Genomic DNA, 19,278 nt, shown 5'->3' with positions numbered 1-19,278 from the left:
GATTATGTGTGTGCATCACACCCGTGAAGTTATTTAACTCTCTGTTGCAAGATTGACACTATTGCTGCCTATATTTTGACAATGTAACACACACACATTCCTACAGGCAGTTTACTGAAGTAATAAATAGTACTGTTTGGCCGGGTGCCGTGGCTCACGCCTGTAATCCCAGCACTTTGGGAGGCCGAGGCGGGCAGATCACGAGGTCAGGAGATCGAGACCATCCTAGCTAACAGAGTGAAACCCTGTCTCTACTAAAAATACAAAAAAATTAGCCGGGCATTGTGGCGGGTGCCTGTAGTCCCAGCTACTTGGGAGGCTGAGCCAGGAGAATGGCGTGAACCTGGGAGGCAGAGCGAGACTCCGTCTCAAAAAAAGAAAAAAAAAAAAAATGTTCATTGAAAGCCTCCTCTTGAGATTTCAGAGACTTCAACCCTGATTGAGCAAAACAAAACAACCTTTGTTTTGTTTGTATCTACAAAGAAAAGAACAGCTGAAAGTCTATGAAATCTGTTGATTTACCTGTTCCTGTTTGTTGCCAGAGATTTATTTATCACTCACATAATTGTTGACCTATGCACCATAGAAAAATCAGTCATAGAAAGATATGCACCCCACTATCCAGAAGAGTACACAGACCTTTAGAATGATGAGAGCTATGTAGAGCTTAATCCAGGGGCTAATGTGAAATACTTCAAAGGCTTCTTTTTGTAGTTCCTTCTTAAATAAAGTGATGTCTTACATACCTAAAAGGTATTTAGTTGACAAGGTACAGTTCAGTGCAATATTACTAAAGGATCTTACATTTAAAAATGTCATTGTACTTTTCATAGGTTCCCATAGTGGAAGAGTTGGGAACCTTTTGTGCTTTGGCATTTATAAAATCGGCTGATGTGAAAGGATTACATTTATTAAATGTGAGTTCGTGGCAAGAGAAAAGAGTGATAAAGGTAGTTCTATTTTCCTTCCCCTTTAGGGTACCAAAACTATATCAGAAAGGTCTTTGAGGAACTGTTTCTGAGTGACTTTTTGAAATCATAGTTTATTAAAGAATTTTTACCCCGCATGCTTTCCAAAAGCATTGAGCGTAGCTTGCAATAAAAACACAGATACAGTAAAACTAAAAACTATTCAAGACACAAAAAGGCAAAAAGCAAGTAGCTAAAACAGAGAGTAAGACAGATATTTTGTATATTATAAAAGAAGAAAGAATGAATCACCTGAATGCTAACGGAAGTTGCATTATTAAACACAAATATTAGTTTCTTAATCCATCTCAAAGTATAGGCTGGGTGCGGTGGCTTACACCTGTAATCTCAGCACTTTGGGAGGCGAAGGAGGGGCAGATCACCTGAGGTCAGGAGTTCGAGACCAGCCTGGCCAACATGGGGAAACCCCATCTCTACTAAAAGTACAAAAATTAGCCAGGCATGGTGGCACGCACCTGTAATCCCAGCTACTTGGGAGGCTGAGGTGGGAGAATCGCTTGAACCAGGGAGGCAAAGGTTGCAGTGAGCTGAGATCGTGCCACTGCACTCTAGCCTGGGTGACAGAGTTAGACTCCATCAAAAATAAATAAATGAATGAATAAAGTTATAACAGGATTATGGGTTGTAGAGATTCTTGTTTTTCTAATTTTCAAAACATATTTTAGTTGTGATACAAAAAATACACATAACAAAATTTGCCTTCTAACCCTTTTTACGTGTACAGTTCAGTAGTATTATTACATTGTTGTGCAACCAGTCTCCAGAACTTTTTCATCTTGCAAAACTAAAACTGTACTCACTAAACTAATTCTGCATTCCCACCTCCCCCCAGCCCCTGGTAACCACCATTTTACTTACTGTTTCTATGAGTGTGACTACTTTAGATAGCTCATATAAGTGAAATCATGCAGTATTTGTCTTTTTCTGACAGGCGTATTCCATTTAGCATAATATGAAGGTTCATCCATGGTGTAGCATATGTCAGAACTTCCTTTTTTAAGACTCAATAATATCCCATTGTATACATATACCACATGTTTATCCATTTATCCGTCAGTGAACACATGGGTTGCTTCTATCTTTTGCCTATTGTGAATAATGCTGCTATGAACAACAAATATCCCCTTGATGGCCTGCTTTCACTTCCTGCAGAGATTCATTAAGTAGAAGTTAGCATTAAGAAAGAGGCTTTTTCCAGTCCTAAAGTTCAAGGCCCACATATCACATGAGTCTTAATAAGAATGATGAGTAACAAAAAATGGAAGTCATCTTCAGAAGCCATCTTGCAAAGATGCAGAGTTTTTCTTGGCAGAGTTCAGTGGAGGCATAATGTTAAATAATGTCTGCAAAATGCACTGCTTTGGAGGCCTGCCTATGTGACTTCCTAGTGGTCTAGCCAAATTTCAGGGGTAACACCTTGGGAGACCATTAAGGAGTTGAATGGTAAGCATGCCCCTAAAACCAGCCACCTCAAAGATGGACTCAACTGAACCCTTGACAAGATCAAGGCAACCTCAGAATACAGGTTGCTGATAAGAACCTGGAATGAGAAACTGGAATAGGTGGGAAGTTCAAACCATCCCACAGATTTAGACACTGCAAGATGGAAGAGCCTCGCTTGTGTTCTCACTGTGGTAGATGGTCACCACATGAAGTGTCTGTGAAGGGGTTTAGACTCATACTTAGAGCTCCCAAGTTCTGCAGGCGTTCATAGCCTGGAATGCTTTGTAGTTTGGGCTTATCAAATATCTACTTCTGTCAAAGTACAACATGAATATGATTCTACAATTACATTTAATTTGGGGCAATAATTTCTCAAATCAACTACTTCTAGAAGGACTTCCAGATACCTGAATGGTAAGCCAGTACCTGCAAAACAAGAGTGTTCCTTCTGACAGCCATTGGCTGATAGGTTCAATGGACTAGTCGCATAATGTGAAATAGGGCAACACGGTTGACATAATGATGGTAAGATAGCATGGGTGGGTCCTGTAGATAAAACAGTTGTTCAGATTGTTTAGGTGCTCAGTTAAAAGCAGGCAGCCAGCACCCAAGTCATTTAAATTTTGAAAGCCCTACCCACACTCTGATTTAATGGGCTTTTTCTAATTCCCACTATTCTTACATGAATTAAACCCCATTTCTAACCCCAAATTCTCTCCAAAGCAAGGAAAAATATTGTCTAACTCTCATTATTCACTTTAGTCCCAAGTGAATCAGATTTGGAGAAGTTAGATAATTTTAACTTAATATTTTAAAACTATTTCCAAATTATCATATGATTTTAGTTTAGTATAATGGATGTTCTAAGAGAAGACCAGATGAAGTTATAGCTACAAATAAAATTGGCTTCCTCATTTGAGAAAATTTCAAGTTTACAAAACTATTGAAGTGTTTTTTAAAAAATATTCTAGAACTATTGTCATTGATTTTAACCCAACCTCTAGAGTGGGTCTCTAGACCCACTTTGGCTGCTGTGTTTATTTATCCAAAAGTAAAGTTTTTATTCTATTCCTGCAAATAAGAAGATATTTAGAAATGGCTGACATGTGCAAGTATGTTAGTACTCACAGTTCTTAAGTAGAGACTAGCAGCCATCAGTTACTCAGGTCTGATGTTCACCATACGGCTGTTTTCTGTGTCAGTACTCTGTTACCACATTTGTATTAGTCCACTGTTCAAGGGTGACTTTTGGTCATGGATTTACTTCTGTTTTACAGAAGCATTATACGAGCTTGCTTCTCTTTCCCAAAGTAGTCAGTATATTTTTACATTATTCTATTCAAAATGAGGTAAAATTATAACATGACTAAAAGCATGTAGCGAAGAGTATATTCTGTGAAGTGATATTGCAAAATTAATACCAATATTATGCCAAAAGATTGTCCTTGTTTCAACTTTGGATGTACATTTCTATACATTTAATTTAACTGTGCAAAAAAATGCACAATTGCACAAAAAATTGTGCAAAAATTATGTGATATAAAATGCGGTTTCAAGAGGGCCTATTTTCTTGAAATTTCAAGCTATATTGAGTGCTCAGTACTCTTCATTTAGAGAATTCGATTTCATGCAATGGAAACAGCAATGGAATTTGAAAACACAAAATGTTACCACATAATGGGAGCAAAGAATAAACAAATGAGTGACTGTAATAACAAAACATTGGAGGTACTGAATAGAGTTGTATGACTCTGGAAAAAAGAGCCAAAAATGATTACTCAGGTTGGCACACAGAGAAAGGAGAAGGCATGAGTTTTGAAGTAAAAAACCTGGGTTTGGATCCTGGCTTCACATATACCTAAAATTCCTTATCATGAATATGAGAATAATTCCTCACAGAACATTGTGAGATTTAGCAAGAAGAAATTTAGCTCTGGTGTGTGGTGGGTAATCCATAAATGATAGCTATGGAGACTGTAGAGGTTATTTAGTTAATACCTCACAAAGAGTTAAAAAGAGATGCTGTTCATACTGAAGCGGCAAAAAAAAAAAAAAATGCTTTCTTTAGGTGTGTTGTCACACATTAACGTTCTAATATGTTTTCAAGTGGAATCTGAGGTCTCTCTTTAATCTTTAATCTGTGTGTGGATGTTTTGTTAACACACCTGATAACAGAAACACTCTGACATGGAGGTGTTTCGTTCTCATGTTCTACTCTAGGCAAGTTATTTCTGCCTTCTGAAAATCTACATTATCTCTGGTTTTTCCCTAGATTTGCCATCTTCTATATCGAAATAATTTAAAATAATAACATAATACTGTATTCCTGAAAACTTATTTTAAGACTTTGATTCCTTCTCGGTTTGTTTCAACCAAATAATCACTGGTCTCTTAAGAAGCATTGTATTCTCTCCATGATTTCCAAATAAAGCTAACATGTGTGAAGTATAATTTAAGAGCTTCCATATAATTAGTTCATACATCCCTGCAAGATTGAAATTATTATTAGTATTCCAATTTTATATGTGATAAGCCTGAGATCTCAGATGCTACATGATCACAAAGCTACCAGATCACATGCTACCAGATCACAAAGCCAGCATGCTGAAAGGCTGATGGGCTGTGCCCCTCTAGGACCTGCTGGGGCGAAGCCAGGGATGCTCCCTTAAGGAATCAAATACATATGAGCACATTTTTCAAACCACACAGTATGAAATGCATGTTGTGTTATGCTCCACAGACATCCTGATTTTCCAATTTGCTTTACCCATGTCACAATCTAAATCAGTCTCTCTCTCTCAAAAATTTTGTAGAACTTCATAAATGCAATATCTAATTTTGTGGCCACTTGATAATCTTACTTTTTATAAATTGCCAGTATTTTCCTTAATCATCATCATCATATGCAAATCTATATGTTTTCATAGCCTTTAACTGTTCTCTTTTCTTTTTTCCTTTCCTTCTCTCTATCATTCATTCATGAGAAATGCTTAGCAAAGATTGACACATAGCACTTGTTTATCATATTCTTTTTGACGTTTACAAAAGTTAGACATGGATCCTGTCTTGAAGAAGTTTGCAGTTACCAATCAAAATGATGGAACTAAACTGAGCTTTTTAAATTTTTTTATTTTTTTTGGCTCTAAACACACAGAAATTCTGCATTTAAAAAAAAAGTCTTAAATATATAGCCAAGCTCAAAAGAAATGTTTTTAAAAGGTGCAAAACTAGGAAATTCATAGGCAGGGTGCTTTAAAGCAGAACTAATGCCACAGATGGCCCACTGACTATTGAATACAGATATGTGCTTGAGGAGTGGGTATTAGAACATAAACAGAGAAAGGTGACAGGAAGCTAGACTCCAACAAGGCCAGCACCTGAAATAGAGCTCCCTGCATAAATCCAGGGCTTGGCAAAGATTTTGCTGTCTACTAACAAGGACAGTAAAACTAAACCAACCAGCCAGCATGGCAAGGAAGCTGAAAGAAATAAGAAACAAAAACCTGCACCACATCAAGTGTGGAGTCTAAATTTAAACTACATGAGTCTTGCAAAAAGTGTTTAAGCTGAGAAATTAGCATAAAAACTGCTCCAGAACAAGTAAAATGCTTATACCCATGGCAGTCACAAATGCTAAAACTCTGTAGAGTCCCATCCACAAGCCAGAACCCATGGGATTCACCTAGAAGACAATACATGCAAAAACAATACATGTTAGATATGCATATTAGCACCCCCCAAATTTTAATAAAACATCTGAAAGAAACTGTAAAATAAATGTTTAAATATCTAGATATGTAAAGGAGAAATACCTATGGAAAATAACAGAAATGTTTGAGAGAGAATTGAATAGAGCATTTCTCAGCTCCTCAACATGAAAAATACTGCCATTAAAATTAAAACACTGTAGATATTAAACGGTAGATTATATGGAAAGTAGATCTGAGAAAATCACCTAGGAATGCAGTACAGAGAGATAAAAAGCGAGAAAATATGAAAGAGAGGCTAATATGGAAGACATGAGGAGAAGGTCCAACATACTGCTAAATGGAGTTTAAAAAGGAAAAATAACAGGAACAGGATGGGGTGATATTTGAAGGGACAATGGCTAAAAACATTTTAGAACTGAAGGAATACTTGCATATGCAAGTTGAATAAGGACATTGAGTCCTGAACAGGAGAAATAAAAATCAGTCTGCACCTCAGTACATCATAATGAAACTGCAGGCATCATATAAATAGAGAAAAATTTTTAAAGCTACCAAAGAGAAAAATGCAGGCTACCTTCAGGAGAATGACAATGGACTAACAGGAAATTTCCCAAAAGCAGCAATTAAGGCCCAGCTATAGTTGAATACTATCTGCAAAGTACTGTGGTAAATCACCTGTCAAGCTAGAAATCCATAGCTTTTTAAACTATCATCCAGGAATGAAGATAAAATAAAGACATTTTCAGACAAATTGAGACCAAAAGACATGAGACATGAACTTTTGTTTTGTTTGGTTTGGTTTTGGGATGGAGTCTCGCTCTGTCACCCAGGCTAGAGTGCAATGGCAGATTTTGGCTCACTATTACTCCGCCTCCTGGTTCAAGTGATTCTTCCACCTCACCCTGCTGAGTAGCTGGGATTACAGGTACCTGCCATCATGCCCAGCTAGTTTTTGTATTTTTGTAGAGATGGGGTTTCACCATGTTGGCCAGGCTGGTCTTCAACACCTGACCTCAGGTGATCTGTCTGCCTTGGTCTCCCAAAGTGCTAGGATTACAAGCATGAGCCACTGCACCCAGCTCCTGAATATTTATCAACTAATCACTGCTGAAAGAGTACTAAAATACATTCTTCAATAAGTAAGAAACTGAACTCAGGAGTAAAGTGCAAGAAGTGATGGTGGTCAGAGAAACACTGGGGAAATCTAAGCAGACCTGGAGTGTGTGTGTATGAGAAACTAGATTTAACAATGATAACTTAAGGTGTAAAAACAGCATGTATAGCTTCTAAATCCAGTAGAGCCATAGCAGAGGGGGGATATCGGGGGAACCCACCCCCAGTATTTCAATGTACGTTCTTTCTATTTTCCATAAGTGTTGGCCGGCTGAGAAATAAAGAGACAGTATAAAGAGAGGAATTTTACAGCTGAGCCACCAGGGGTGGCATCACATATCGGTAGGACTGTGATGCCCACCTGAGCCTCAAAACCAGCAAGTTTTATTAAGGGTTTCAAAAGGGGAGGGGGTATAAGAACAGGGTGTAGGTACAAAGATCACATGCTTCAAAGGGCAAAAAGCAGAACTACTAATAAGGGTCCAACAAAGATCACATGCTTCTGAGGAAACAGGACAAAGCGCAGAAAGCAGAACTACCGATAAGGGTCCAACAAAGATCACAAGGTAAAAGGCAAAAGCAGAACTACTGGTAAGGGTCTATGTTCAGCGGTGCATGTATTGTCTTGATAAACATCTTAAAAAACAGAAAACAAGATTTGGGAGCAGAGAACCGGTCTGACCACAAATTTACCAGGGCAGAGTTTTTCCCCACCCTAGTAAGCCTGAGGGTACTGCAGGAGACCAGGGCGTATCTCAGTGCTTATCCCAACCGCATAAGACATACATTCCCAGAGCGGCCATTTATAGACCTCCTCCCAGGAATGCTTCCTTCCCCAGGGTATTAATATTAATATTCCTTGCTAGGAAAAGAATTTAGTGATATATTTCCTACTTGCACGTCCATTTATAGGCTCTCTGCAAGAAGAAAAATATGGCTCTTTTTGCCCGATGCCACAGGCAGTCAGACCTTATGGTTGTCTTCCCTTGTTCCCTAAAAATCGCTGTTATTCTGTTCTTTTTCAAGGTGCACTGATTTCATATTGTTCAAACACACGTTTTACAATCAATTTGTACAGTTAACACAATTATCACAGTGGTCCTGAGGTGATGTACATCCTCAGCTTACAAAGATAACAGGATTAAGAGATTAAAGACAGATTTAAGAAATTATAAAAGTATTATTTGGGAACTGATAAATGTCCATATTAAAATGAAATCTTCACAATTTATGTTCCTCTGCCACGGCTCCAGCTGGTCCCTCCATTCGGGGTCCCTGACTTCCAGCAACAGGGGGCTAAAAAGCTAGATCAATCCAATGAAAGGAAGAGAAGGAGGAAGAAGGGAAAGAGGAAGGAAAATAAGTTAAAATGGTAGAGAATATCCAAACTTGTCAGTAATCATGATAACTAAAAACAGATTAAACTGAGTTATTAAAATACAGAGACTCTCCGATTTCTTAATCCAGCCTTTTCTGTTTAGAAAATATGTGTGAAATATAATTATGTGGGAAGTTTGAAACAAAGGGATCAAAAGAAAGGCGGACAGCACACCTGGCAAGTTCTAAAGAGAGCAAGAAAAAGAGGCAGAGAGAAAGAAAAACAATGTGAAGATCAGACATTTTTAAGGCAAAAAATTATTAGGAATAAAAATGGTGTTACTCAGTGTGAGAAGGAAAAAATGGGTAAAATTGGTAAAGATATGAAGAGTCAAATCACTAAAGAAGACACCCAAATGATGAGTAAACATTTGAAAAAAATGCTGAACCTACTGGTGATGATGGAAATAAAAGCAACCATATACTATCCATTCAACCTCCCATCAAATGGAAAAAAATAAAATTGGATAATGGCAAGCATTGGTGGGGATGTGGAGTAAGGGCACGCTCATGCTCTGCTGTGGAATGAAAGCAGGTGACATGCGCAAATTTATGACTCAGAAGTTCTGTTTTCATTCTGTATCCTATAGAAACGACAAGGATATTCCTTGGGCATCATTTGTAATAGCAATAAAGAGCAAACAACCCAAGTGTCCATCAGTAGTGGAATGGAAAAGTAAATTGCTATACATTCAAACAAATGAAGCTTGAACAGTTAAAATGAATTAACTTAGTTACCTGTATCAAAATAGATACATCTCAAAGTTACTGTTGAATAAAAATAAGTTGCAGAAGGATGTGCATATCTAATTTCAAATTTACATAAAACAAAGCAGTACTGTATGCTGTTTTTGTAGATACATACATGTGTAGTGAAATAGACATATCTGAGAGGAAATGATAATCACCCAGACTGGGTGGTTCTCTTCTTGAAAGAAGAAGAGATGGATGGGATCAGGGAAGAAGGCAGAGTGGGCCTTAACTCTGCCATTTTTAATTTTTAAAAATCTGATGCACATATGGCAAAAATGGTAGCATTTGTTTACACTGTTAATTCTGGATGGTAGATTTGGAAGCTCCTGCTATTAGCATGTGTGTGTTTAAAATATTTCCTTAATTTAAAATGGTTTCTATCTTACTGGGGGAGAGGAAAGACATACAATAATGCAGAGAACATGTGCTGTGTTTCATTATGGGTTCCTTATAATTGGCATTCAGAGTTGAGTTGCAAGAGATTTCTGCCAATTGAGGGGAGCCCCAGAATCCATCCTGGAAGAGAGATCCCCACATTGCTTTCCTGCAGACGCTGCCTGCTTTCAGTCACCCTTTAATGGATCCACTATCCAGACCTTGTTTTCTGTTTCTTTGGCCTTTGGCAAGTCCTTTCCCATTTTTCACCAATAGTGTCTCTTTCACTTTTTACTGTCTGGTCACCATGAACCAGTAGTTATCCAGGGTCTTACAAAAGGTTTATTAATTTGAGGGAAAACAGCTAAAAAAAATAGTGATGCCTTGCTTACTTCTCAAGCAAAGAGAAAATAATGACTTCTGTTTTTAGATAACGTGGATTTTTATGGAAGCATTTGGATAGTGGTGTGAGGGTACTGTTTGGTTGTGTGTGTGGAAGTATTTGTATATGTTGTGCCAAACTCCCTTGTCATTTTTTCTCTTTATCAGAGAAATTCCATTTGACGTTCTCACCTTTTAAAGTATTTTTTAATTTCCCTTTTAAAACATGTTGCTGTAAATAGTTAATAACATGTTCCATGACCTCTGTAAGGAAGGCCCATGGAGAAATAAGATTGGTCATCCGCATCCTATGTTCGTAGCATCTAGCCCAGTCCTTTCCTATAAGTGCTGGATATCTGGCTGAAAAGGAACAAGAGTCTGTAGGCTTTGCCCCAGATCACAGCAGCTTCTCTGCTTTGTGGATGGTCTCATTATAACACACTAAAATCCTCATCAGTCAGTATTACTCTTGACATAAAATGAAATCATGGCATACTTTGAAAGGGTTGGTTTCAGTGCTCCTGACACATTCTCACAGGGTACAAGTAAACGGCCCAGCAGTATTGGTCTAGAAGCAATTTACCAATCACTACGAAAAGCATCTAACTTGTCTTTAAAATACACATCTGCTCCATGTTGAAGCCAAAAGGAGAATTCTGACTCAGATCTCTTATTAAGCTGCCTCAGGCTGCCAGTCTGGGTTTGATAATGAATCTTGCATTCTCAGACTTTTTCTTCTTTTCCTTTGCAGAGAGAAGATGCATCAGTCTGCCATGTATGAACTATGCCAGGGGATGCACCAAATCAGCCTTCAGTTTGTTCGACTGCAGCTCACCTTTGAAGAATACACCATCATGAAAGTTTTGCTGCTACTAAGCACAAGTAAATTGATGCCCATCCTGGCACTGTTTGTATATTACCAGATCATCTTCTCCATAGGGCAGTAGCCTATTTATGGTATTCAGGTAGTTGGTACCAAAAACAAAAACAAACCAAACAGAAACATTGGAGAAATGGGAGGAAGGCTTTGACCTTTGATGAACAAAGTTACTTGCAAAGTATGAAGCTTTGGGCATGTGAAAGAGCATATCCCGACATTCCTACATCCATCCAACCACTCAATGTTTATAAAATGTCTGTTATGTGTATGGTAGGATTGGGCAATTCAGGAAACACAAGGGTTAATAAAGCACAGTCTTTATCCTCATGGAGTTTATACTCTAAGAAAAGTTCAAACATTTTTTTTTTTTTGAGATGAAGTCTTGCTCTGTTGCCCAGGCCAGAGTGCAGTGGCGTGATCTTGGCTCACTGCGACCTCCACCTCTCAGGTTCAAGTGATTATCCTGTCTCAGTCTCCCAAGTAGCTGGGATTACAGGCATGCACCACCATGCCCAGCTAATTTTTGTATTTTTAGTAGAGATGGGCTTTTGCCATGTTGGCCAGGCTGGTCTTGAACTCCTGACCTCTGGTGATCCACTAGCCTCAGTGTCCCAAAGTGCTGACATTATAGGCGTGAGCCACCACACCTGGCCAAAGATATCTTTAATACATATGGAAAGTACTTATTTACTATGATAGAGGTAAGGAATGTAATGGTGGTTCAAAGAAGGGAAGAGCACATTCAGTTCTGGGGATCTGGGAGGGACATGTGATGCGGCTGGATCTTGGAGGGTTTCGCAGTGGTCGTAGGTTGGATAGAAGGTGTGAGATGGCATTGCCATGAGCATCAGTATGAATGAGTGGACCTGTGGGGAAGTCTATATAGGCAGTAACAACACTTAGCGGGAAGGGGTTGTTTTGCCTTCTAATTCTTTATTTTATTTATGTATTCATTTATTTTTTAAAGGTGCATCAAGTTATGTTGGGTGGAGGAGTTGTGGGTAATAAGATTGGGGTGTGGATTAGACCAAAATATTCAATGTCCATTGAAGAAATCTGAACTTCATTAGGTGGGCAGAAGAGGGCAATGCTGAAGGCTTTTGAGCAGTGGGATGACAGGATCAAAGCTGTATTGTATGGCTTTCTAAGGGTCTCTCTGGCGGAATAGATTCAAAAGGAGAGAGACAGGATGGGAGAGAGGCAGAGACAGAGAACTTAGCCCAACTGGAAGCACAGAGACCTGCTGGGAGCCTGTGGAAATAATGGGGGGCATTACCATGACTGGTAGTATGATGGACAGGAGCAAGTGGAGTCCAGAAACATTGTAGAGTTGGCCTTGGCAGCTGCCTAGGAAGGGAAATAAAAGTGCTGTGGGTCAGAGTGACAGGTTTTGAGTGCAGAGAAATGACTAGCCACAGTAGTGATGCCATTAATAGGAATATGTTAACATCAGGACTTGGAGCAGATTGTGTGGAGTGTAAAATGAGTTTTGTTTTGGATAGGTTAATTTTTTGATACCAACTCTGAGTCTTGATAGAAACAGCCAAAAGATGGGGAGAACTGGGGACTGGGACTGTGAAGACAGGTTTGAACATGGAGATATAAATTTGAAATTATCCTTATAGAAAATTGTAGTATAATTCCAATGGTGAGTGGGGTTACCATCATCCAGAGAGAGCCAGTGGAGCTGTGTTACAGGAGGGTGGCAGAAGCTGCAGGGACAGAGACAGAACTGTCAGAGAGGAGGAGAAACTGGGAGAGTGTATGGTATTGGAAGCCACGAGGTGAGAGTTTCCAAAAGGCATGTGACTAACAGCATGGCCTCCACAGAGAAAGTTGATAACCCTGACAGAAGGCCACTTGAGTTGACCATTAGGCATCGGGCAGGTGCCAGCATGCCAGGGACTTGCAAATTGATGAGAAGCTGTTTTGGGCTTCTGGAACCAAGTATGGGAGGAGAGAAGTTAGTGGCATAAAGTGCCAGAGGAGACAAGAGAGGACAGGATTAGCTTTGGCAAGGATGTGTGGCAGTTTAACTCTTGACAACAGCACAGGCATTTTCCAACAGAGGGGAAGGAATTTGAGGAAGCTCCCATCAGATGAGGGAGAGACCCAGAAGTTGACAGGAGACAATGTGGAGAGGAAAACTCTGAGCCGTATGCAGTGGCCACTGAGGAAACTGAGAAATGTTCCAGATGTTAAGAGCCTGCAAGGATGCCATGGCGGGTGGCATGGACTTCAGAGGAGGAGAGAGTACCTAGTGACAACCTGGAGTATCCAGTGTGTGCCTAGCCCTTGCCATGGGCCCCTGAAACAGAGGTGTAGGAGAAGGGGCAGTGATCAGTAAAGTCATTTGGAGAAAAGGGCCAAGACTAGCCAAGGTGCTCAGGATTTCTGAATGCGTATGAAGAGCTGTTGTTTCCAGCAGAGAGGACTGGGTCTACGGAAACTAAGCTGGAATCAGGTAGTGATCAAAGCAGGAAGAGGGGACGCAGTGGTGACATGGGTAATCATCCTGCTTCACCTGTGTTTGGCACCTTGCAATTTGCAAACTGTTTTTCCATATATTATCTAATTTAATGCTTAAAATTACCCTGGGAAATTGATAGCCCTATTCTAAAGTTGACAAAACAGAGGCACATAAGTGTGATGTGTTGAGTATCCTCTATGAGCTAGGACTAAAACTGATGGCTTGGGACTTTACCTCTAGTGTCATTCCTGCTCCCCTAAGAGCAGGCACCAAGAGCAGGCACCTGCTGAAAGGCAGGTGATGGCAGGTGGCACACAATGGCAGCAGCAAGGGCAGAGTGTCCAAAAGGCAGAATCGCAGACTCCATAGCAGAGGGGGCAAACCGGCAGTCCTGGTAGGGAGGTGGGGCCGGCAGTTCACAGCTGTGTTTTATTTGGCCAGCACAGGTTTTTGGGGTTGCTTTTGGCCTTTTGTTTTATTTTCATTGAATTCAATTGCCCGGGGCAGGGCATGTTCTCTCTAGTTTGCCACAGGCCCCACCATTCCTCACTAATTACACCCAGCCCCATCTCCCGCTGCTCTTGTGTTTACAACCCCTCACCTGCAGGGTCGTCCTCCTGCTCCACTCTTCACCAAGGTTTCTGTTGTTCCTGATTTATTCTTTCTGGAGTATAACTTTGGAACTATAATCTTTAAATTCACTGAAAATGATTTTACTCCTCTTCCAAGCTAGGTTATTAACCATTACTGGTTAGAAAAATATGTTTAAAATTATGACAAATGGATGATAGAATGTAAATGAAACATTTTTTAAAGTGCTTGTGATACTAATTCTTTATGAATGTTGACTACTCAATCTAAATTGATGTCTTATCCTTTTACATCTTTTTACATATTCACTCAGCTCGTAGTAGATTCTGATACCATTTTGAAGCTACTTGAATTAATTTATTAGCCCCCAAGTAGCTCAGTACTTTGAATTCTGATTTTTTTCAATGCAGAAAAAGCAAAATAAAAAGGTAGGAAAACATAGGTAAAGCATTTTATGAACCATAAAAACTGCAGGCGTTAGTAAGCTTGTTTTGCTAATCTATGATAGAACACATGAAAATTTTTCATCTCAGGAATGTCAGATGCACACCTGATATCCAGTGTATCGAAGTTTTTCGGGACCGACATCAGAGGCTCTCATGTTCTTGAGGAAAGCAGACAGACTTCTACCCCAGTTGTCTCTTTGCTGTTCTCCAGATTTTGGATGATTTCCAGCAGCTCTGCTGCATTTAATAAGTAAATTCAGAAACTCTGGGCAGAACTCCAAAATTTGAGGTTTTGCTTAAGTTCTCTTTATTTGTGGGTTTGTTTCAACTTCTAAAAAATCTGGCTGGGAAACTGGTACGATATATTTCAGTTACAGCAATAATATATAAGTAATACTGTTTGACAAGTTGTTGTAATTTTTAGAATTTTTGATCTACAACTATCAGAAATATAAATTTGGTTAATCTTAGATGTACCAAATGGTATTGAAATATAATAGTGAAACTTATTTATTCTACCACTAGTTAACTTTTCGTGTATAGGGTGATGTCCATATAAGTATCTATATTGAAAAACTAAACATTTACTTTGTACAGTTTTATAACTTAAATGCTAATCTGTGAGTGGGACGTGTAAGATATTTGCAAACTTTTCCTATCTTTTAGAAAGTTTTAAGTTAACATTAAAATTTTGGTAGAAATTGGATTTATGGTTTTACTATTAACATCCTGGTTATTACTGTTCTTTATGTTTTTTTTACTTTTAAAATAAAGTTTTAAGGAGAAAAAAATACTATTTGTTATATAATGGATAGCATTTAACATTTAATGTGAATGTCAAATATTTTAAACCACAACTAATACTGTGGCAGCCTCAGGAATTTGTGCAGTTGCTATTAGGGATTTATTTTTCCCCTCACAAAAATAGACTTAAATAAATGACAAATCAAAAGTCTCAACAATTAAACTCAAGAAGATTATTAACATAATAGTAGAAGTTAATTTGCAAAATAATCCATATCTTTTTGTATGATAACAGGGTTTATTTGGAAACAGCAGTATGCCTGGCTTCCAGGGTTGCACACAATACTCAGAACCATCTCCAAGTGCTGATGACCAAAGTAAAATAATTATTTATACCAGTTATGGGAAATTAGCAAATAAATAGGTAATTAAGAAGTGAAAGTAAGAGCAGTTTCAAAATCAGAATGTTAATATCCCAAGGTGAATTTTCATTAGGTCTTTATCTCCTAAAAATGAAATTCTAGTTGATTTTCTTATTCAGTGTTAAGGCATAAACGTAACTATTGGCTACTAGTGGAACAAAAATGCTTAAACTCTGTCCTAAACCTGGACTTCATTTCTTAATAAAGTACTTTCACAAATGTCCTGGGACCTGCTTCTCAGCAGGTCACAGAAGCACTTGATAAGCTTACAAGTCCTGAATTTCAAAGTATTCTTTTTAAGTGAATTTTTTTAAAACATACGAAAGCTAGCTACCACATAAAAGGAAAGAAGAAAATACTATCCTTAGTTTTCTACCTTATCAAAGATACAGATGAACATGGTTCATTCTCTTTGAAAGTTTTAAATTTTGCCTTGCGTGCAGAGCCACTGTTGGGTGTTCCCCCCTCACACACATAAACCAGTGTACATGAATCCTAACTTGCCAGTACCTCAGAGATAGGAAAATATATTTTGATGTACAGACGCTTTATAGGGTTGTGCTGGGAGGTCACGTGCCTTAGTGGTCATGCAATCCTGGTGCAAAGTGGATAGAAAGTGCTTCTTTGTAAGCAGTGTCCTCCCCTTCGTAGATGGCCAGTTCCCCTAAATGTCTTTAATATTTGAACTTGAGAATGAGGATGTTGATTTCTAATTCTAGCTCCAACCTAGATTGTCTGTGGCTCTTCAGTTATCCTGGAAAATCAAAATATATTTTCCTATCTCTGAGGTATTGGCAAGTTAGGATTCATAAACATTTGGATGACCAGCCACAAGGCAGTGTGGCATTGTGGTGAAGAGGCAGGCTTTGGAAACAGACAGACCTAAGTTGATACCACCCCTTCTGTGCCTTTTTTTATTGTGTCCATGGGCAAGTGATTCAGCCTCCAGTGTTCGGTCTTCTCATCTGTAAAATGAGAATGATATAACAGTTATGTCATAATATTGGTGTCAGGGTTAAGTGAACTAGTCTGTGCAAAGTATATGATAAGACACATCTGATAAATAGTTTTTGTTCTTTGTGTATGTATATGTACAAATATTTGCCAGTAGACAACTGCCATATTTATTCATAAATGCAATTAATTGAGATTTAGTATCTAACCTCAAAATCAGTATATGACCTTACCTGCTAAGATGCTAAAGTTGTTTTCCATCCTGGAAATTTACATGTCTGTTTTCCTTAACACAGTTCCAAAGGATGGCCTCAAAAGCCAGGCTGCATTTGAAGAAATGAGGACAAATTACATCAAAGAACTGAGGAAGATGGTAACTAAGTGTCCCAACAATTCTGGGCAGAGCTGGCAGAGGTTCTACCAACTGACCAAGCTGCTGGACTCCATGCATGATGTGAGTAGAGCCCCTCCTTGGTTCCTAAGTGAAGGATCAGCAACCACATACACACTGCTGACCAAAGGAAACAGAGACTGAGAGTTTTCAGGGTGTCATGCTAGACCTCTGTTGACGCCATTAAGGATGTCACCATGTCCAAGGGGCTGAAGAAGAGACCCAGAGCCAGGGAATGAGACATAGGGTTTATTGGGTACTTACATACAGGATGGGCCAAGAGTAGTGCCAGAAAACCACTCCCATTTATAAAAAGCATTCAGGTTATATAGCATTTTCGCCTAGCAACCTCCATTTAACCCATGACAAAGGGCCTCGATCCCCTGGACGACCTGCGTTCCAAAGAATGGGCCAGGGATTCAGATGTCCTCTGTAGATTAGGAGTGAATCTCCAGGTTGGCCACTCCCAGATTCCTTAGCTTAGAACTCTGAACACATATTCTTCTTAAGCCATAGGGTTATTCTCAGGGTATGCTTGAGTTATTGCTGTCAGGTGCATCTGCCATACGCAGGGCTTTGGGAAGAATCAGGGTAAATCATCTGGTGGAAAGCAGCAAGAGTTAAAAACTGATTAAGGATTTTTTTTTTTTTTTTCAAATAACCTTTGGAACAAACCTCATTTACAGCAGAGTATGCCCTGGACCAGGGAAGGCCCTCAGATTTGCTACAGGTGTCAGATTGAGTTTCACATTTTTGCTCGCAATTTAGGAAATGTTTGGTTAATAAAAATGTTTGCTTTAACATTGCATAAATAGTGTCCATCTTCTACAACTGTTAATCTAATAACCCAATCTTTCAAAAACATTATTAGTGGTTCAGGGCCAGCCTGGATCATCTCAATCTTTGCCAACTTTTGAATCTTATATTCATTATTCTTCATAGGAGTCACCTTTCTTGTCTTGTGTCAATACAGAAAGGAGATTCTAAGCTTGTTTCTAATGTAATCAATTATAGATATAGCCGAGGTGGTTTTAGCAGTTTCTACAAAATATTGATTTGGATAACTTGCTTTGTATGTCATTTAAAATATGCTTCTTGTTTCATTTTGCAAGCAGCTTCTCCAATTCTGGCTCAAAGAATGTTGTACGCAGTCATGCTAATTTAGTTCTTCATATTTGTGAAGTTTCCATACTTTCTTTTGGAGAATTTATTGCCCAAGTTCATCCTGTAAGATCTGAGTAGTAAACTCTTTAAAAATATTTTTCTATTAAGGAAAATGTTGACAGGCTTGATGACCAGTATTATAATGGTATTATTATGGAAATAATGGTCCATCTTTTAGAAATTCCATTATGACAGAGGAATGTTATCTCTCTGTGGTAACTAATGGCATAAGGTTGATTGATAAAAGAATGTCACTTTCCAGTGTTTTACACTGAGACCCTGTGCATATCATTTACTTCTGCTTTATCTGAACTTTTCATATGACAAAAGTCAAATTCCCACAAGGCGAACTCAGTGATAAATAGTTTTGCTAATTGTCAGTGGCTTAAAGAGTGTGACTTAGTGGAAAATCTTAGAAATAAGAGATGATGGCAAGCAAGGCTTTGGGGAACACAGCAAATTATGCTCTTCATGACTCACACAGAAGGAAATGCAGGGAACTGGAGCAAAGTCTTCCCACTCGTTTTATGTTGAAACCACAGATCATCTACATGAGAACACATAGCAGATTTACTTTCGTCTGTTAATTTCGTTGAAAGGCCCTCTGAGTAGAGAATAGAATGGGGGTTTTGTGGTTCTTTCTTAAATTCTCTTATTTGTACAGTTAGGCACAAGTGCAATATCAAAATTCATGTGATTATAGATGAAACATTCTGAAACAATTTCCATGTAATGAGGCTTACAACAGAAGTTAAACTTGGTTTTTCAAAGCCCTTTGGAATTGACTTTTCTTAAGCAGCATAGCACAATGGAAACACTAAGGCCTCACCTAGTGGTCCATGGGTCAAAACCTCCTTCGCTAGTTTTTGTTGTTGTTGTTGTTGTTGTTGTTGTTTTTCCACCAGCACAGTGCTTGGCATAGATAGGAACTCAATGAATAGTTTTTTGAATGGCTGTATCGTAAATGCTGATTTTATGCAAAGTTTCCCAAAGTAAATTAGTGTCTGTGGGGGTTTCTTAATTGAGGTATAACTGATATAGAATAAACTGAACAAATTTAAAGTCCACAATTGTA

At 38.7% G+C, this 19,278-nt stretch overlaps 1 protein-coding gene across 4 annotated transcripts in view; it reads left to right on the top strand.

Annotated features, from left to right (window-relative positions):
- NR3C2 (nuclear receptor subfamily 3 group C member 2) overlaps positions 1-19,278 on the top strand; it is a 358,928-nt gene that overhangs the window by 306,526 nt on the left and 33,124 nt on the right. For all 4 annotated transcript variants that reach the window (XM_054486513.2, XM_054486512.2, XM_054486514.2 and 1 more), the window contains exons 7-8: positions 10,893-11,023; positions 16,945-17,102. In XM_054486513.2, coding sequence (XP_054342488.1) covers positions 10,893-11,023; positions 16,945-17,102 — 289 coding nt within the window. The remainder of the gene's footprint in view (positions 1-10,892; positions 11,024-16,944; positions 17,103-19,278) is intronic.

This window comes from Pongo pygmaeus, chromosome 3 (genome assembly GCF_028885625.2).
Source record: "Pongo pygmaeus isolate AG05252 chromosome 3, NHGRI_mPonPyg2-v2.0_pri, whole genome shotgun sequence".
In the NCBI taxonomy this organism is placed as follows: Eukaryota; Metazoa; Chordata; class Mammalia; order Primates; family Hominidae; genus Pongo; species Pongo pygmaeus.
Note: the sequence above shows the minus strand (reverse complement) of the source record. Positions and strands in the feature narration are given on the sequence as shown.